The sequence below is a fragment of the Wasmannia auropunctata genome, unplaced genomic scaffold, assembly GCF_000956235.1.
Source record: "Wasmannia auropunctata unplaced genomic scaffold, wasmannia.A_1.0 LD336106.1, whole genome shotgun sequence".
Taxonomy (NCBI): domain Eukaryota; kingdom Metazoa; phylum Arthropoda; class Insecta; order Hymenoptera; family Formicidae; genus Wasmannia; species Wasmannia auropunctata.
This window is the reverse complement of record NW_012026784.1, coordinates 8338592-8361198: the sequence shown is the minus strand read 5'-3', so window position 1 is coordinate 8361198 and position 22607 is coordinate 8338592. Positions and strand designations below refer to the sequence as shown.

At 35.0% G+C, this 22607-nt stretch overlaps 1 protein-coding gene across 1 annotated transcript in view; it reads left to right on the top strand.

Annotated features, from left to right (window-relative positions):
* The window catches only part of LOC105455889 (C-type lectin mannose-binding isoform-like), a 94768-nt gene extending 78237 nt beyond the window's left edge, over positions 1-16531 (top strand). Inside the window, exons 4-6 of the mRNA XM_011699575.1 lie at positions 9448-9560; positions 15177-15412; positions 15911-16531. Coding sequence (XP_011697877.1) covers positions 9448-9560; positions 15177-15412; positions 15911-16028 — 467 coding nt within the window. The 3' untranslated portion in view covers positions 16029-16531. The remainder of the gene's footprint in view (positions 1-9447; positions 9561-15176; positions 15413-15910) is intronic.
* Positions 16532-22607: the final 6076 nt, after the last annotated feature.

Sequence of the window (22607 nt, the reverse complement as noted above, 5' to 3'; positions counted from 1 at the left end):
TATATATATCTATATAAATCCAATGTATATAACTTAAGACGAATTATATTTGTGCTGAAAAGCATAAAGAAATGCAGAATGTATTTACGGAAGGTAACAATATCCCGAAATTCATATTTTTTAACTTTATACAACTACATGCTGAAAAACTGTTTGTAAAAAATACACTACACTTTTATGAAATAAATTTTACTGAAGTATCTCTCTGCGTGAGAGGGAAATAACAAGTGCTTAAAAAATAGAGATTTATAGAAATTTGCTATTCATTTATTGTGTTGCCACATTTGTTGTGGTATATAAAAATGAAAAATAAATTTATGAAGACAAATGTTAGTGTCTATTTTAAATAATAATATATTGTTAATTATTCTTGCTTCGTTAGGTGTTAGCTCTTCTATACAAAAATGCTCATTGTTACTTTCGACATAATGGCTAAGTATAATGATTTAATATAGAAGTCATTAGCACAAGGCACTTGCAAAGTTTCATATGACGCAAATTAAATACGATTATAAAAACAGCCGTGAAGAAATAATCTAAATATTTCGTCATTATCCATCCTCGAAATAAGTAACGATGTAATATGGCAATTTGCCTTTTTCTTTTTTGCAATACCGGAGATCCGTGTTATTCTCGCTCGGCGCTCGGGGGGACATTGAGATCGTTAACCGGAGGTGTAACCGAACGATGCCAAGTTGGCGATGCAATTTCTCATTGCGCCACCCACGTCACCGAGGTTACGTGGCCGGACGTGCGGCTCCTCTCCTCGCGTCATTTATTATCGCGCCCTCGGTGCAAAAAGGACTCGTCGACAAAGCTCGACGGCGGCGACGACGACCGAAGGCTGGGACCGAGCTTTTCCACCGCCGCGCGTGCTTTTTCTCCGATGGAGTTTAATTAGCCCGGCGTGGCGTCCGCGAAAGGTCAGCCGCGCGCGACGGACGAACGAACACGTAAGTGCCACTTCCACGCAAACATACCGGGGAGAGAAAGTTTCGATGAAGCTGATTGGCTTCATTTCTCCGTTGGCGCGGTGGTTCTCCATCGGGCGAAGTAATAAAAGGAACCGAAGTTACCTCTTTCTCTCTCTTTCTCATGCAGGTGGTTGCACCGCCGCGCTGCGCCGCGCCGGCGACCTCCTCCCGGGACAATGTGCATTTTCCTCCTCCCCCGCATTCGCCCGGCTTCTCTCTCTCTCTCCCGCCTCGGCCGTTGATGAAATTACGTAAACTCCATTTTCCGGGCGCGCGAGCGCCGGAATGCCCGTCCTCTCGAGAGAGGAGCCTCGTAAGGAAATATGGCGATGGGCGGGAACAGTAATAACGGTGCTCGGTATTTGGGATGAAGTACTTGAGCGGTATCTTCCCAATGGTGGCGTTTTTAAGTCGTCATTACACACTGATGACGTCTTTTTTACTTTTTTTATTTCTTATGGATTTATGGCCGACATTTGAGTTCCAAGATCTGATTCACGAGCATTATATATTCATGAAAATTTTTGAGTTACATATACGTTAGACTTAAAGAATATCGTTATTATTTGAGTTTAGAAAATGTTTTTCTCCGATGCTATTTTTCTAGTCTTAATACGGTTATATCAATCATTGCAAAGAAATGCATGTATTGATATTTTCTTAAAGGATTTAAATGATTATCTAAAATGGAATACTTCTGCTTAAATTATCTGTTGTAACATGATTATTAGAATATTTTTCGAATATTAAACATATGATTTTGAGACATGTATTATTGATAAAAAAACTATTTTATAAAATTAAAGTGAGAACACCTTTCAACCCAATTGTTGTATTAATCATGTCACAGTTTACATTAAAAATATTGTATTGTTACGTAATACTGATGCTATAAATATTTATTTAGTAAATGTTTTATTTTAAACTACAATCAAATAGAAAATATAGCTCGCAGTGAACAAAAAACAACCGTAGAAAGACACAGGAGAATACTGTGAAAAATTTCAAAAACAAATTGCAAATTTCAAAATGGATCACAAATATATTCGGAATTTATTCGGCGTTGTACCAGGGACGCGTTCGTTTCCATCGGAGCTTTCCGGAGGGAATTACACTTGTAAGACATAGAGAGAGAAACGCAGATTCTCTCGAATCCGAAACGTTTCCATCCATACCGATTGCACGCTCGACGAGATCACGATACGCGTCGAGGCCGCATCCGCTTTTCCGCGTCGCGATTCCGCGAGTCAATTTCAGCCGGTGGCAGCCGTTTTCCATCGCCGAACGTGGGAACCTGCCTCTTCCATTTGCCGAAAACGATACCCGAACCGTCGCTTTTTCTCCCTGCATGTCCTCTCTCCGTCGCCCCCAGCGTGGCCACGAATTCAGGGGGATGGTACCGCGTATCGGATCTACCTATACGGCCATTTCGACGGCGTGCAATGTCAGTATGCGATCCATAATAGAACTGGGAGTCACGCGAGTGCACTGAAAGGACAACCCACTTCGATAGTCTCAAAGATATTTCCACTATCGAAGCCCAATACTTTGCGTAACGCTATCCCTGCCTGGGATAAAGCGTTCGTTTTTCCTCGTGAACGAGCAAACTTCAATTTTATCAAAAAATTTCTCACTAAAATATGTTGTAGAATACAGTTTTCTTCTTCTTATTCTATTCGGCATCGATAGCAAAAGATGTTTTCTAAAATTTAATAACGATACTATAAAAATATGACAGGTATAATTAATATTGCCGATATCGTGTATGTTATTCGCTTAATATTTTGCGGGGAAAGAGTAGAGAGAAGGAATTACCACCATATGCACTGTGTTATAGTCTTTCCGGACACTATATATATATATATTGCTATTTAACTCACGTGTTACTGTGCACTGCCATCGCTGTGCATTGACAGCTCTAGGGTGCAGTTGCGTGTCGGTGGGCCGTGGCCGCTCGCTTTGATCACCCCATCAGTATGCATTGCGCCATAACGGACATTTACGTAACGTGGCCCCCGTGATTTTGCACATGCGGCATGTCCGTCATCCTCGCGCGACAAAATCTTCCTCGGCGAATACAAACGCCGAACGTGATCCGCGTCAGCGGCGGCGCATGCTGCCTTTTCGAAAGCGTGTCAAGGATACGCTGAACGAAGGTCGGTCGCTCTCGTGAAGTTTAGTCGGTCATTCGACTGGTTGATTATTAAGCCGCGTATCCTCTTAACGAAAAGTGACAGTTCTGAGACACCGTTATCTTTAATAGCTAATCCATTTGCCGAGATGGTTTTGTAGTAGGCAATCATCTCCCACAATCATGTTCTTGTTAGCTTTTATTTTTTTGGAGACATATTTAGCAATACCAAATTTTCAACGATTATTTTGCCACATCCTGTTCGTCACTTTGTTTTATTTCTTTCGCTTTTTTATTTTTATCGATCCCAATTAAGTTTATCTTTTAACTTTTTGAATATACGTACTTAAACAAAACAGGAAAGAATAGTTCTTTGCTTTATAAATTTATGACTGCTTAAGATGTATGTACTCAAAGTTTTTATCGTGGCTTCTCTTCATGCTTAGAACTGTGAATGATGCTTGTCTCTTTAAACATTTCAAGATCCAAAGACGCTTGAAATATCCGAAACACGATACTTGAATAGACAGAAAACGAAAGACGTGATTAAACTCGCGTACCGATAGATAATTAATTTTGTTTTCTGAGGAGAAATTGATTTAATTTGATTTATACATGATATTCATCTACAATTTATCTGAGATATCGTTTCCTTAATTAAAGTACTCATTCATCAGTCATTTTAATGCGTTTCTGGATAACTGAGCATAATGAAATGACCATCGAGTGATGTTCGACAGAGCTCCCGATCGTCTCAGTATGTGCGTATTGTTGCTTCAGGGTAGCACATTAATCACTAGCTAACAAAAATTGCGCATTAACTCGGATCGATTATTGGATGTAATTAATCGAGCGTAATTACGTTTATTGAAAAGTGTTTTCCCGAACAGTGATTTTGATCTATAGAACATTTAAATCTATAGAATTATCAATTGACGACTAATCAATAGATCGCATTATCACACCTTTTTGAAAACGAATATCAGTTAGTTATACAATTTTTTATTTTTATATTTTTATAATTATTGATGTTGTAAATATACAAAAATAATATTTGCATTTGTTATTTTAAATGATATCAGATTGTACTATCTAGTATGAGTGAAATTTTACCGTCGTTTTCTATTAACCATTTAATTATTCGTACGTTTCAAGCGCCTGTTCCTTTACTGCGTGATTCACTGTTGAATGATTTTGTGAGCTTGTGGATGATAATTAAATTTGCAGATCGCGTCGTTTTAATTCACGCGATTTTCGAGATTGTACGCGTTATAAGATCGCACTCGTAAAATTCGACTTTACGATGTCGTTTCTTCTAAACGAGTGCGGGTCGCCTCGCCTGTCGATAAAATCCGACATTTTAAGAGCCGAAGGATCATTTACTTCCTTGATTGTGAGCTTAAAATAATCGGTCGTTACGTTTTCAAAGTCAGCAAGTTTCAAAAGTGATTGATTGATTGATCTGTGCGCTATCGAAGCGTTGTATCGCGCTAATGAGACGTGCAAAATTACGCATTCAATATTCTTCAATATTCTTTATAAAATATATTAATTATTAGACTAATATATCCAACAGTGATTAATGATTTATTTAAAATGCTGATGCTTATCTGGTTGATTGATTTTTTAAAAATTTTATTGCGCGAAAATATTGAGAGCTTTTGTACTAATTATTATTTATAATAATAATAATAATTAGTACAAAAGTTAAAAATTTACTTTTTTTATTTTTCCGTCAATTATTTAACTAAATATAAAAGCTTGACATGCACAATAAGACCAATTTTTTTTTATTTGCGCTAACAATTCGCCGGTTTAAAGTTTGAATTTGTTCAAATTTTCGCATCCAACGTTTTTCTAGATACGCGGAACAGGCATAACAGCACACTGTTGTACATTGCGACGTGTATTAAGTTTAGTAATGGCCGCTGGCGGATTTGTAAATTCTAGCAACGGATTTAGCAGAACGCGTGCATTGTAGAACAAACAGTGGCGTGGACAGTGTTATCTAAATCCCTCTAATTTTGCCGGGTTTTTCATAGTACCGGAGGGTATACTTAATTACGCCATAAAATTATGCTTTCTCTCCCATTATTCAAAAAAACAGCTCTTATTGTACTTACGGTGGATTACCCATTATTGTATATCGCGAGACATATAAATAAATAAATAAATAAATAAAAATATGTTTAATATTAAGAGATTATCTCTTTTATATCTCGGCATGTCATAAAATTTTTAAATTCCCTAGAATACTTATGTTTTATTCTCACTGAGAATTTATAATTTTAATACGAAAAAAATATATCCATATATAACACTTTCTTTAAATATCATTTACACGAATTTTATACTTGAATTTTATGGATATTAATGTTTCTATTGAGAATCTTGTAACAGTCGAAAAATTCAAACTTGAGTTTAGTTTTTAACGATAGTTACATTAAAAACAACTATTTTTTTCCATTATTAATCCTGCATTTACAAAACGCTCTAAAAAAATTTATGCACCATCATCGATATCAGAGAACTTAAGCTGTAATTATATCAAAACTCGAATAATAAAAGTTGCGGTAGCTCGAGATCCGTTAATGGCTCCTCTAATGGAAGTAATTTATCTTTTTTCCATCTTGTAATCTACGTGACGAGAAGCGATGTTGTGGAACCAAAAAGTGGAACAGGAAGCAAAAGTCGGAGGTGTCTATTAAGAAGTCCGCTGAATATTAACGCGACGAAATGTTTTCTGACGCCGCGGCGCGGAGATTAACGAGGCGATTATTAAAATATGCAGTACGCCGGTCTAATTAGCCCGCCGATGAAACCAAGAAGTCGTCTACTCTGCTTGCCATCTTCTTCAGTTTTACAAAGGTCGCGAACTTTAGCACGACGCAATTTCGCCGTATTACCTCGCTCAATTTGCGCGATGAATCGAGTTGACTCGAACGCTGTTTTATCGTTGTTTTTTATAGATTTACTTTTTATGATAATAGTTTTTACATCGAAAGACTTAACGATGGGAATTTAAGAGATTTTTCAGATTAAAATTGTAAAATCTCAGCGAGAATAAAACATAAGTATTTTAGGAAATTTAAAAATTTTATGAAGTACCGCGATATAAAAGAGACAGTCTTAAGATTTATGCGTTAGACATATATTACAAAAAAGATTAGTAAACTAAGATTTTCTAAGGTTATACATAAAGCTGACTCGTTGATTATAAAATTATATCAATGTATGTAGTTATTACGTATTTTATTATTTTGCTATTTTATTATATTATTAATCAATACCTACAGCTCATGTATAAATTAGTCATTGTTTTTCAAAAAAATACTTTATACACCATCTATCATACAGAAATAAAAAGATGTCAGTTATTTTTTCTCAGTCTGTCGATAACAAACGATAAAAAACGTAGGTGCTAATCTGTTTCTCCTCGTAATGCGGGCGCTGATGTTACAACCTCGCGCGTTTTATGTACAACACGCACAAAATGCGAAGGGAGGAATAACAACAGATTTTGTTAACAACGGGCGAGATTATATAACGCAACGGGCGTTAAAAGAGCAGAAAAAGTGACCTCGCGCGAAAGTGCGAAAAAAAGCTAGTCCCGGCTATACTTATGCGAAAGTGCGCTTCATTTACCGCGACAATTAACGCTGCGACGACGCAGGGCACGCATGCATGCACGCACGCTATATAACGAACGAGCCACGTCGGAGAAATCCTGGCGTCGCACCGTAAATAGAACAGACAGAATCATCGCCGAAATTTCACGTCGCCCCACGTCGCGCCGGGCGAGACGTGCAGCGAGAACTGGCAGTTTACGCAACTGCTCGTGTAACCCGTTGTAACTCAGTCTTACTGCATAGAACGCGGCAAAGCAAATGAACGCGAGGTATCGCACACATCCTCCTGCTACAGAGACTTCCGTGATTCTCGGTGATTCTCGGTTCCATGTGTAAAACGTGTGATATCGCCGTTGTCGCATTATGCGGCCGCTTCGACGCGGCGCAAAGGCCGGGGCCTGCCTGCAACGGCGGCTACTGCTGCGCGCACGTTATTAATCATTTTCGATCATCATCGCCCGCAGTCGTTGAAAAAATATCGTTTTGCATTTTGCTTTGACCCATCTCTCGGCAGTCGAGTTGCGAGACAACTTTCGAATGGGATCGCGTCAGGCCGAGAAGTGCGTGCGAGCCGGTGAAAGCGGCCGACGTCATGTGGTGGACACAAAGCATGCCTTGTATCTTCATAAATCGCGTTTGTTTGATCAAGGTTACTAGAATGCTTGAAACTCTTTACGTAATACTGTAATAGAGTGAGATTTTGTTGTTCCATATAATTTATTCAGCTGTAAATTGATTGAGGTAGGCTAGTTGCTATCTTTTATTATTTACTCTTTTGCATGTTTATTCGCACGTTACAACATTAGCAAATTTGATGAAATTAATTTATGTATATTAGGAAAAAGCAGTATGCATGTATAATATGTCTACAATGATATTTATGTAAAAATATTTTAAGAGAAATCTTTAAAATTTATACGTTGCATTGATAATTATACTTGCATAAATCAATAATAATTATTATGAAAATTAAATATTTTTTTTATATTGACAGTATTAGACCTTTTTAACGATATTGTAACGGTCTTATTGCAATCATCCGTGACATACATACATCTACATACATGTGAATGTCCATACTTTCCCAGAAAAGGTAGCGCGATTATTTCCGCATAGCAGCATAATCAGCATACCATTGAAAATATGTAAATAAATCATACTTTATCCTAATTGACTTTCGTTTTTGTACTTCGACAAATACGCACAGTATTTTTATTGCGAATTAACATTTGACGACGTTGTGCGTGAAGACGCACGCGAGACAGCCGCACAATCATGCATGTGTACACATGCACGTAAATGCATGTGCGATTTCTTCCGCGTTGCATAATTGCAATTGCTGAGGTCCTCAGTCGCAATTGCTACGCTCTCCTAATATAGGCGATAGTCGGAGAAACCGATTGCACTGCTGATTAAAAAGATACCAACGGCAATCGGAGAAAAGGCCGTTGTGAAATTTCACTTTATGCTTTCTGTTTCTCTCCATAAATTAGACGCGAGTTAGATTGACGCGAATTAATTCGGTTTACATTATGATGGAGCATCTTATTATTATTCTTGAAGTAAATAATTGTATTTGCTCCAATGACGTACCAATATTTAATTCTTTAATCGTGGATTATGTTAAACTTATAAAAATTTATGTATTATTCGCAGACGCCGTTCTTATTTTTATGAAATACATTTTTATAAATAGATTAGAAATTTATAGATGTATTATAAATATATGTATATTAGGAATAAAAAATTAAGAATTTCGTCTAGAACCTGCATTTCTGAGAAACGTTTGAATGTAATAAAAAAATAATTTTTTTTTTGCTATTTTTAGTATATTTTGAAAGTTTTATGTTAATAAATAATACTAATACATATATTTTAAATATTTTATTTCTTTAAATTTATTTTATAATTCTATTATTAATAGTTATTTATCGATAATATATTCAATTTGTGATGATTCGTTCAATTCCATTGTATGACTTGGGAAGTAGTTAAGCAATATAAGATGATAAATATCTTCTTCGAGAAAAAGGATATCTTGTTGATATGTTTTGTTGGTAGTGGAATGTCTGTGAGAAAGACAGTGTTTGGAGAAATTTTTGAAGTAGGCACATTTTAAAGAAGGATGCTAATAATCAGTCAGGATTATGAGTCATTAATTACAAATACGAAAAAGGAATTCTAGAAAGCTGACGTGTTGCAAAATACTGACAATCCGAAGCATTGTAACAATTTTAACTTATAGATGTCAGAATTTACGTAAATATTATTATAAGACAACACGTCATTTTTTTTTAATTGTTACTGTTAAGATATGCAATGTATTATCTCAAAAAATTTTAAAAGCTTAGAAATTTATAAAAGAATGTAAGATATTATTAATTATTAATATTATAGAGTTAAATTATATTTTGATATTTTTGCAATTAATTTCGGATTTTTAAATAATTTTCTTAACAAGCCATTTAAATGAAACTGTTACTTATTTGACAGAAAGATATGTATCCTTTTTTACAAATCTTTCAATCTTTATTTTAAGCATATACAGACAAGATTTTTTAAATGTGCGGATCCTCTATATTGCCAGGAGAAATTACGAGAAAAGAATGTACTCTCTCTCTCTCTCTCTCTCTCTCTCCTCTCTACCTCTTTTATCATCCATTCTGCTTAAATATACGTATCGATATTAATAGCCTTTCCATTTTCTTTCCAGACGACTGTCCAAACTGCGTGGACGAACATAGCAGCAGCTTGGCGGCTTCAAGATGGACGATGCCTTTACTGAAGCTGGGCGAGAAGAGATACTACCTGGGGATCTTCTTCAAGGTATCGCTCCTGCCAGTTACGCTGATTTATCTGACTGAACCGTCGACCCGACCCGGGTCTCGGACTTTATCAAATTATTTCCGAGCTCGTAACTTTCCGGCTTTGCTGTCACGGACGGTTTTACGGTGCATCGAATGCCGGGGACCAGAGCAGTAAGGGTCTTTTCGGATAACAGCGGTCCTGTGTTGGTTACAACAGAGAAAGTTCGCGTGATGAAAGAAAGAGGATGAAACACGTCGAAAAGAAATGAAATATTTTGCACGTAAAGGAAAATTGAAAGAGTTCTTAGCAAAAGTCATTTTAGATTGCAAACGTTAAACTTATCGTTATAAATCACAAGTGGATAAAGATTTTCTAGTTATCGTCGGCATGATGTTTAAACAATAGCGACGCTTTCTTATTGAAGCATTTTTTTGGCATTTAACACAAAGTTTTTTTTTAATATAGTGTTAAATGACATTGACACAAGCTTAGAGAGAAAGAAATAATTTATATCTCCGTTTTAATTTATATCAAATGTACGAATAATTTTCTACGATAAATTATTCTTTTATTGAAATTTGTGACAGGTTAAAGTTTTTAAAACTAGTACATCTTCTATCTCGAGGATTTCGCAGGTGCTGATCTCATGCGGGTCTTTCGAGAACGACATTCCTGGTACTGACGTGTGTAAACGCGTGTCCGTCCGCGCGCGAACACAATCGTATCGATTAGAGTCGCCCTTATTACGGCTTCCCGGATAACCTAGGCGCTTTTATTGACTCACGCGCTATTAACACGGATTTCGTAATCCCATCGCAGCTGCGGATCCGGCCGGGACGACCTCGCCAGAGATAGGTGGACGGTGACGTAAAGGCGCTCGTTTAAACGGGCTTTTCGCAACGAAAACGCGAGATGGGAGGAAACGGAGATTCTCTCCGTCCCTCTTGACCCTCTCCTTTAATCGGATCACACTGAAGACGAGCCCTCTTTGTTTCGCAAGCAAATAATGGCCGCCCCATTAATCGAGACCTTGCAAAACAACTTCGCTCTTCGCCGTTGTCGGGCAATGACCGACTTTTCCACTGAATTTCGTGGTTCTCCCGACGACAGAGAGAGAATGTTTACCTCTCTCTTTGGTGAAGATTTAAATTAGGAAAGGAGGCGGTTTTCGGGGTGAAAGTCAAGTTTCTTGATTGCAAACATGCCACTTGTTCTCTTGCTGCTCCAGTTAATCCGTCTATTTGATCTGTGGCAAGATAAGCATTTTTCATGCATGTCTTTGAAGGACCATAATCAATCCTGCTATACATTATAAACGGGTAATCAATTGATCAATTAAAGGGATTCCATATTTATTTGTTCTAAACTAATATTTTCGTATGATTTATTAAGAATTCTAAAAGAGATACTAAATATTACATTTATTACCGTCTTCTATTTTTATAATGAGGCATTAGAAATAAAGTTCATTGTCCAATATTCATTAAAAGAAGAAAATGTAGTTAAGAACGTAAGAGAGCACAGAAAATTAAATTTGTTAAAAAGTAATTCAACTTTCTTTGGAAGTATTTTAATCCTATTGAATAAATGAGAACATTTAATAAACGCTATGTACTTTCCTGCTATCTCTATTTCCGATATAATCATATTACAAAACGCCACAAGGGCGAATAATAATTTTTAATCGCTTACATGCACATGTGCGCTGCTCCTTCCGGTTGAACGAAGCACTTCCACACCTCGAGTCTAAACAAACTATTTTTTTTTCTCGCAGTGGTCTTAGAAATTATTCCCGCATTTGTACTTTTTAGCACAAATCACATTTTAATTTGCGCTCCGAACTTCAACTACATAATTTTGTCTTTTCATGCCAGAAAGAAACGTGTTTTTTTAGCCTATATACTCAGAGAAGTAATGTGTCTTAACTTTTAATTACTTTCCCTTTAATCTTTATTTTCTTTCGTCGCGCGATAGGCTCCGGAGCGGTATTCGGAACTGGAAAATCCAATAGCTTGCTATTGATCGTCACGTACGATTGCTGTTTCGTTTAGGGAACATAGACCGAGCTTAAGCGAAGCCATCGTGCACGAGTAACGACGGGTTCGTGCCGACGGTTTCGTGGCCGGCGTAGGAGAGCGTATACGCTGTGCGAGATTCGTGCGGGAAGGGAATGCGGCTGGTAATGCAACACCGCGTCGTGTCGGGCCGCTCCCGTGCAATCGCGACGGCGCTCTATTTATTGCACTTTATTTGCATTCCCGGCGGGTTACACTCGATTTTTCGCGTCCTTCGCGTTCCACCTTGTGCCCCATCGTGCACATAGGACGAATCGTCGAAAGAGCAACAAGAGAGAGAGAGAGAGAGAGAGAGCGGCGAAATTCGGTACCATTGACGTTGACGGCGAGAGACAATATTTATCATGCTCTTGAATAAATTCTTTCTGAACGGCTAACTGCGTCAGTGAAAAATGTATACGATATACATCGCACACAGATATTAGAACAACAAATAATGATAGTAAAATGGATTACTGGAAAGGAATCGTGCAGTAATAATATTGCAAGATTAAATATAATACAAAATTCACAGCACAAAAAAGTATTTTAAAATGATGGCGAGATGAAAATTAAAAGATGAATCTTAAAAGTTGTTAAGATTTATTTTAAAGACGAATTTAATATACACTCTTTTCTCAAATTATTTTAGAATTTTTAATTTCTTAAATACTAATTAAATACTGATTGAAATTGTTAATCAAGATAAATTAATGATAATTTAATTTATTATACTTGTATATTAAACTCCGAGTTTAGTGCCTGTCACGTTAATATGAAGATCAATTTGCAGTTAAGACAAATAATTTACATAAGCATTAGCTACCAACGGTGTTAATTACCGACGATGTTAATTCGGGTAAACTTTAATTAGCATAGCGTTTAAGGTCCGAAAAGATTCATTAAGGGGGATTTCACCTTTGTCGGCTGTAAAATTAGCCCTTGTTTTATAAATTTTTTAAAGGAAATCTATTATATACAGTAAAACGCGGGTTTTTGCATAAACTTGTATATTATTTGAATAGCAACAAAATATTTTTATTTATATAAAAATGTATTTTAATGCCTCCAAATGGCGATTGAGTGTGGTTTTTTGAGCTAACGGAAGTATAATAATTACGAAGAATTAAGATATCGACTTAATTCTTTTTGCCTCTTGATCCTAATATATCCTAATACTTTAACATGACGTGAACTAAAATCATGATTTGACAACAAACATTCAATTTGTTATTAAAAAAAATTGAAAAAATTTTTAGGACAAAAAAAATTTTTTTTTTTAATGCTACCATTTTTACAAATTTCAGGCAATTGGCATCATTTTAGTTCATGACATGCGTTAAAGTATTAGGATCAAGAGAAAAAAAGAATCAAGTCGATATCTTGATTCGTTTTTTTCGTAATGACTTTCATCAGCTCGAAAACATGCCATATTCAATCGCCACTTAAAGGCATTAAGATACATTTTTATATAAATAAAAAATATTTTTTTGCTGTTCATAAAACAAGGGCTAATTTTACGGCCGGCGAAGATGAAACCTTCCTTAAGTTCCGCAAAACAAGCAGAATATGCAAAATTCTCCCAAAATTGCGATAATCTCTTTTGTTAAACACTCTGCGTATGTAAAGGTATGCTTTTTCGCGATTTTTGCGACTTGTAATAAACTTCCTTCATTTGAACATATGTAGATTAAAATATTCATAAAATATTAAAGCTTTAATAATAATAATAAATATATTTATACGTCACAATCGACAAGGTTGAATTTACTAACGTAACATTGCTATTGTGAAATTTTGCCTAGCGTAAAGTACAGCGACAACTTGCCGAATTATCAAAATATACATAGAGCACTGAAAGTTGCGCGCTGTATACTTCGCAAAAGTATAGAGTTCCTGCATACACGTGTTCCATAATAGCCGCGTTCTCGTTCTCACGGAATTCCAAGCGGATAATCCAGTCTCTCGGTAAATGTGTATTGTGTGTCCTAATTATACTGATAAGAAACTTTGAAGATCACTTTGAATAGAGCCGCGCAGCGACTACGTTCTGTGACTTTTCGTCGCAGCCCCGATTTCGCGATTATTCATTATTTTGCGAGGAAAAATGCGTTGCATTGTCGCATAATGCGTTGCATTATCTGCAAGGATTGCTGCTCCAATAGATGGCACTTGGAGATGGCACGTGTGATGGCCTAGAACCAACTTTGCACTTAAATGATCGCTCGTAGCGGTTATACGCGCGAATGCGACGAAACGCCGCGAGGAAGTTCGTAACGATCGTAAAGAACTAATCGTAAAGAAAGCCGATGAACGCCAGCGGCGTTCGCGCTTCTGCAACGTACCGCGGTCGTAAAAATCACATATAATGCAGTGCGAATGACCGAAGTTACAAACACAGTCGAAATGTTGTGTAATATTGAGATACCGAAATACGAGTACAAATTTGCTAAACGTACGTCGGGTTTCTCTCGAGCGCATAAAATATTGCGATATACGCAGGTTATTAATAAAAATATCTGTGCTGTTATAAACAGCCCGAGGCAAGTTAAACAGTACTGAGTTGATAATTTCACTTGGCTGAACGTAAAATATACGTACGTGACTGTTTTAGAAAGCGATGAAAATTCAATCTTAAATTTAGAACATTTAAAAGGTTCGAAATGTTTTTATCTGTTACTGGAAATTTGAATTTATTGAGAAAGAAGGATTTCTGTTCTCTTAAATAATAATATTTCTATTCCAATTTAAAATAATGTTTATTTTAAAAACATCGTTCTTAGCATGTCTTTTCTCTTATGTTCAGAATTCTTAGTGTAATCTAGTTTATCTGAAAGAAAATATTTACGTTTAATGATCGAATTATACCACAATGCTATTAGCATTTGATTATTTATGAGAAAAATTAATTCTGTTACTTACTTTCCATACTTTAATGTAATAATTGTAATTTGTATTATTAACACAGCGAAGATTTTATTATAGTAATAGATCAATAATATTCCAAACAGATTCTCGAATATGATCTGTCGAAATCGATATCAGAATGATGATCATGTAACTTTAGTGTGAATATTAATGTGCTCCTACAATCTGTATGCTATTAATTATAATTATTAATACCGACCAATCTGTTATAATCAACGACGATCACATATGTTATATGTGAATATTAAGGACAGCTTATCTCCACCATGATTTAATTACAGATAATTTATCAATAGTTCAAGCGTTTCTCTTTGCCGTGTATAATTATTGTCATAGTGTTTAATACATAATTCAGATCATATTGCTTTAGATAACATTCCTCTCTCATATATTCTTTTTTACATAATTGCTATTTATGACAATTTAGTTCATTATTTAGCATCATAAATGATTTATAAATTATTTGCACAGTACTAGATATTTTATTGCAAATATTTGATTTAGATCAATATTTGTGTAAATGTAATGAATTATTATGACAATACATCAGTTCTTCTTTGCGGAACGTCCCGCATAATTGATCGCGTTTTGCCGAAAAGGAAACGTTAGGATAAAATATCAGGGTCAAAAATATCCCATTTTTACATCGCAGGCAAACTGGTACAGAGCCTCGCAATACTGTCGTTATCACGGGATGCATCTGGCGAGTATAGCCTCGCAAGAGGAGAACGATAGACTTGAGAAGCATATCAAGGACTTCGGTCTGGGTCACGAGCATTTTTGGACCTCTGGCACCGACCAGGCCGAGGAGGGGACTTTTTTCTGGATGGCTAATGGTAGGCCGATCACGTTCGAGAACTGGAACGTCGGCGAGCCAAATAATTTCCGGTAAGGGTGCCTTACGATCGCAAACAATTTACATTCCTTTTGATATCGATCGCGTAAATTTCATCCGTCCTATACCATTACGATACGATTGGCGTCGTATCGTAATGGTAAAATCGATTATTGAGGTATTAGAGTTCGTTTCCGGTGAAAGGTACTGGTTCATTCTTAATGGGCTCTTTAATGAAGAAAGAAATTCAATTTCGATGATTTTGAAGAGATTTTAATACTTGATGATAACGATTCCTCAACATTTTAAATAATGGATATCGTGAGTTGTTTTAATTTAATATCATGTATCATTTATATTTGTATTTGTTAATTTGTACTGAGAAATACCCAAAAAATAAGAAACATTTATTATATTATGTATCTTGTACATTAATTTACAATGCAATTTTATTTTTTAATCAAGGTTATTAAATAACTTACTTTCTCATGCATTTTGTCATTTAACAGAAATAATGCGAATTTCATCGAGTGTCCTCATTTACCTTTCAGATACGAGAACGGCGAGGAGGAGCATTGCCTGGAGCTTTGGAACAGGGATGGCAAAGGGCTCAAATGGAATGACAGTCCCTGCAGCTTCGAGACTTTCTTCGTCTGTGAAGTGCAGTGATCAATTTGCGAGAGAGGCCGGAGGGAGAGACTAAACGCGCGGGAATATTCGTGTGCAAATCACCGATTTGCAGCGTGTCCTCAAGGTGATTCTCGAGGAAACTGCGTGTGACGTTCTCATCGGCCGTCCGTTCGTTTCAGTGGACTTAGCAAGGTAGAGAGAGAGACTTGACGTGACATGTGCGCTCGGACTGAAAACGACGCGTGATTAGTCGGCCGCTACCGTTGTCACGTTTCGCACGTCCAGAATTCACGTGTGTGTGCGCAAAACTACACCCAGTTCAGTCAGTTCTTTTCGTAAAAGAATCACCAGGCGACAAACCGAGCGTTGGATAAATCCGCATTGTCGGACGATAAAAACGATTCGTTCGTCCTTCGTACAGAGGCAGAGTGCTTGACATATTAGATTATGCAATGTATCTAGATCCTTATGTATTTAAAAAGTTTTGTTTTAAATTTAAAGGCCAATAGATATTTCTATTTTTAAAAAAAGAAAGCATAAACTATAAAAAATTTTTTACATGTTATATTAGTAAACGTATATACGTATATATATTTTATACATATCTTTTTTATATATAAATTACTAGAGAGAGATACGTAACAAACAATTTATTATATATATTTTTTATTATCATATCTTTTTAAAAATCTAGTTATATCTCTACTTATTAGAGGTCTGTACGAGTCACTGCATAAAATTTTACAGATCGACGCGTAAAATTTTTATTTACGTCCAGACGAAGGATCGATTAGCTTTAATATTCGCTGTACTACAGACATTGCTATTTTGTTAATTCGAAATAAAAAAATTATAAAAATGACATTGTTAATATACGTATACTGACATTGTCATAAATTATTTGTATGTTTGCATAAATTTATTATTATATAATGCCAAATTGTTATAATCTATGTCACAAGCGATTACCTATCGATTCTTCGATTATGGCAAAATTGAAAATTTCTGGCGCTATGGTGATATCAAATATCTCGATCAAGTAATTCTCTATAATGAAACATAGATTAATATACGTATTCTAGAAATTCAAGCATAATTCGTTAATTTTTAGATAGATTAGTCAATATATGAGTAAAAAATTTTGATTACGCGTGTATTCTTGCAGATATATCTTTATTATTAAATCAAATTAGATGATTATTTAATGATTGAAGGAATGATTGACTCAATTTGTCAATTTTACGAAATAATAAGTTAATTAAGTCAAATGGATTTTTTTCAACATTTACTAATTTCACGAATGTGTGTTAAACTCCACCTTACTTTAATTTCTTGTATTTTAACACCTTTATGCCAACACCGTACGTAATATACATGTATATATATACATATGTAAACTGTATATATTTACGCCGCACACTAGATAGTGATTGCTACAAGTAACGTTGTACTAGGATGAATAAAACCAAAAGATTCTCTCGTGATGCTTTATGTTTGGTATTAAGAAGTGCAGTTGTTCAATTACTGCGACATTGCCAGATTCCTCAGTATAACATTTTACGAATAGCGACTGTAACCGTTATTGATAATTTTGATCACTTATAAAATTAATAGACTAATTAAGATTATCGGATTTGTCCATTTATTTTTGTAGTTTTTCGTATTATTTAAAATTTCAGATAGAATAAATGACTGTTAACATATATTTAGTATCAAATTTGTATAGGATTAAAGATTAGGATTCCCGAAATCATAGATATGTGATTTCGAGAGTAATCTTAATTCATGCTTTCCAGATTTAAATTTTGAACTTTTAGATACCCTGCAAAATAATGGAATTCTTGCCATATCTGAATTTTGAACTTTTCGATTTTGTAATTTAAAAAAAGAATTTGAACTTCAAAGTCTGTAATCAAAAAATTTCGAATTTTTTATTCCTTAGAATCTTTTTTTAGCATGTTTTAGCATGGACGTGGAATCTTCTTTACTTTTGTAATATAATTGAATACAAGCTATATGATGGATGAATGAAAATATGGCTCGTTCGAGATCATAACGGTCACGATTTGCGTTAATTAGGTCGCAGTATAAATGAACATCGTGATAGATCTCGTTTGGACAATAGTTAGCCTTCATGGCAAATGAAAAGACGGTTCATTGTACTCTATGTATTCTATGTATTCGCCGTCAGAAATTATAGAGAACGGCGTTGTACATGGCATTATTTAGCGCTAATATAAAATAATAAAATCTCTGACATATAGTCTTCTGTCGCTTGTGTTTTCTATCACACATTCAAGCGCGTTTTATTATATTCCATTAAAATATATCATTTCAGTGAATCCAATTATTAATTTAAGTTTAAACTTTCCCTTTTTTTGTCTTTGTTAAAATTGTACATTTACACACATTTGCAACATTTATATGCACTTTTATATTAAATTTAATTTGTAAAATCTGGTACTGGATTGTGTATCATTTGTTTCGTTAATTAATTAATTCGTTTATCACATTTTCTCATAAATTCAACGCTAAATATTACTGTTGTATTTCCGGAATTACGACAGTAAAATATTGGTATTTGTAAATTATTTATATTGAATGAGAAAATTGGAAAATATGATATAAAATTTATTATTATTACACGTTATGCACATTAAATTAAAAGGGATAATTATTTTAATTATTTTAATAATTAATGGACACGATCTAATTGTTATACAAATTTTTCTGACTTATTATTTTATATTCTGTTGAACTTTTGATATATATATTATTGATAATGAAGATTCATACTTTTTAATTATAAAGATTTATTAAGTGCATTTTACGGAAAATATTCAGTTTTGTCTTTATTATTTTTCTGATCTTTTCTATATAGAGTGAAAATCTATTACGTTTTATTACAAAAAGAATTAAATATCAAATATTATAACTTTTTGCAAGGGATATGCTATCTCTCTTATATCATATGACAAGTCAACAAATTAATGTACAATAAATAATTTTTAGATTCTATGCAACAATATACACGTTTAGAATTAATCTCGTCTTGACGACAAATAACGAAAAAAAAATATTGTGACGTTATTAATTTCTATTAATTAACAAAGAAAAGAGAGAGTTGGAGTTGCTTTAATGGAAATTACAGAGTGATGTTCCATCGCCGTGCAATCTTTCTGGCCGACACGAGTCGCATTTCCACCGGAGCCCCATTGCCATCTGGGCATTCCACTTCTTTGTCTGGATTGGCAGAACCAATTAGTAGTTCTGTCGATTTTTCGCCATCTCTGGGAAACAACAGTATCCTCGAGAGAATGAGAGGAGAATTCGAAGGGAGAAAAAAATAGAAATGGTTGAAAGGGTCGTTGGGTTTGGAAGGCAGGTAAGAGAAGGGTCAATAAAATAAAACCCGTATCATTGATATACAGGTACAGGTAGAACATTACATAAAGTAAAATATTGCAATTGGATAAAATAGATAATTCTGTCAACTCTTTAATTTTCTTTGATAAAATTATAATGCTTGGCACATCACAATGTATATTATATACGTCACGATTAATGACTGTACATAAAAATTCAGTGTTCTCTTTGTATACAAAAATATAAATAGCAGATAAGCCAAAATAAATTGAAAAGAGAATCTGTGATAATGAATTCTTATATTATAACTTTGCAATTATTGCGATTACGCAAAGTGGATTTCCGATATGTTTTTTCTTTCTTTTTATTTATTTTACATGAAGGTTGAAAACACACGTGATAACATTTATACAGCATAGTCGTTCGCGCGCATCGGATAAACATTTTTTGCATTTCAATGGTCTTATTTACATTGGCCGAGTGAATTCGCCGGCTAATCATCCCCATCTCGACCCTCGTTCGACCGTTTTACGCGGATATATGTATAAAACAGATAAAAAGGAACGAGGCGCGTCACACTTTAGGTATACATTTAGATTCGTTTTATTTGCGCCGCCGGCCCGTCCACTATAACAAGCAATTTATGCCGCGGCACTTTATTTAGACGGCAATAAATGCAGATTCACCGGAGAAGCGACGGGGTTCCGTGGGGGGCCGTAAACAGTGCGCAACAACGCATTCGATGCAACACCGGGACCGCTCTCGTTCTTTATGACGCGGATCTGTCGTAATGCGATACGCGCGAAATCTTTAACGTTGCGGCCACTGTGCCCAGTGTGTCCAGGTTTCCAGATATTTATTGGGTGATCTTCCATTGCGCGATTCTTCTCGCGATTTCACCTCTACCGTTTAGATTGTGGAACGGATTCGCGATTGAGAAAAGAATGTGCTAACATTATTTCCAAATCTAACATAAATTACGGAGCAATCTAAATTTACGCGATCAACAAATTTCTGGTTTTATTTTATGTAAACCGGTAGTCGTGCAAATTACGATCGCTGAAGTCACACACATCTACTTCATTCGATAAGAAATGTTTTATATATTGTCCTCTTCATGAATTTAATTTTCCCATTTTGAATAATGTATTAGATGAGAAAGAGATACATACGAGTACATACAGTTGTATAACGTAAATTAATAATGTATATAATAATTTTTTTGCAATTTCAGACATTAATTTCATAATCTATTCACGATATATGAAATACATATAAATTATTCTATACATTAGATTAGGTTTTTTACAATTGAACATATTATTTATAGTTTAAATAGAAATCTATTTTATAAATCAGAAGACATTTATAAAAATTTTTTATGAAGATTTAAAAATAATTTCTCAAAATCAATATCTTTATTAGAACAACAGATATATAATTTTCCATGATGCATTTCATTATTTGAATCATTATCAGCAATCGTTACTACTGGTTAAATTTCTGCAAAATCAGTAAACGCAAACTTTTGTTACACGTTCGTTTCTTTATCGACGACTGATGAACCAAAAAAGCCCGTATCTACAATTTCTGTTACTGATAATAATAATTTGAAGGCAAATTGAGCGATATTCGCATAAATTTTTGTAAATTTATCTATAACTATAGGTTGTTACAAATAAATATGTGCAAAGAAAATATTAAAGTGAATTTAACATAAAAAATAGAGTTTATATTAAGAAATGCGTTTAATAGCAATGAAATTTGATGCGTACTACATATGTTTCTCGCTTCTAAATAAATTGTTAATTATTATGATATATAGTAAAAATTACAAATATTGCAACATGATAAAATGGATAATTTATTTTTAAACGTATTTTCAGCTTCAGTTATTTACATCTTTAATTATATCTTAATATATTTTAAGGAATTCTAAAATTTTAATTATAGTTTTTAACGCACATACTGATATATGTATTACTATCATTTTAGATTATCTGCAGATAGCGACAGAGAGGAGATAGAAAACATAAAGAGGATAACACCTTAGAATTAGAAAGAATCGGAATCCAGTAATATACAAAACAACAATGTTTTATTGGAAACAACATACAATCACGTGCCACGTATGTTCCTTATAAGCCCTTAATGTTCGCGCGTTCCGCCAAGACGTGTACAATACAAACAAATACAACTGCTCGAAGTTCGCAGAGCAACCCCGTTCGTCCCGTTCGAGTTTCACCCTCGTCTATTTTTACTCTCGCCGCGGAACTCACGAACGCCGTCGTTCCATACGGACAGGAGTTTCACTTCGCGATATATTGTATATGGGTCGACATATTTTTTTGCTTATGCTCTCTCTTGGGCTAGAAACACAAGTACAATATTCCAAGCCCTAAGAGAGACAGACGGAAGTAGAGTCGGAAAAAGAGGGAGCCGCGGGAGACCCTTATTATTGCCGCAAGGGTCCCCCCGATCGCGAGGTTTCATTTCCAAGCCGCGCTTGCTATAAAGGGCTTGCCTAAAGGGCTAATCCTAAAAGGATTTTCTGTTTGCTAATCCTAGTCCTCGATGACGAAGACGGAAAGCGAGGACGAGAGGATTTCATCGAGCGGAGAGGAGGACCTCCCTTTTTATGTATGTACAAGTACACCGACGAGTACGTTATACAACACACGAGTTCATACATCTTTTGGTATGCACATACTAATATGATACCTCTAATTGTGATGTCACAGCAATCTTTTCACGTTGGCACGAAACGGCGCGCCCCTTCACGCTTGGGTGCGACGCCTTTGGTGATTTCGTTTCTAATCTAGGGTTAGAATTTTTTTTCCCGTGATAATCTGAGGTCGTAGCCGCAACTATTTCGATGCAACAATCTAATAATTATATCGCGGGTCGATGTGAATAACTAAATATTTCGTTGATTCGCACGAGTACTCTCTTCGAGACCAATATGTAAATAAAAGTATAGTTCTCCAATTCACTTATAATTTAATTCATTTGAAAATATAATTAATCAAAATTTAAGAAAATCTTTGATTAAGAAATAACAAAATTAATCGCTTTTGAAAAAAAAATACTTTACTCGTGTAACTTGATTATCTCTGAAGTAAAATAGTTTTTGGACCATAAGTCGCTAAAAAGTGGCGTTTTTTATTCGTTGTATCGATTCTCGCGCAATGTAATATCTGTCTCTTATACACATCTCTGAGCGGGCTGGCAAGGCAGACCGATCTCGTATGC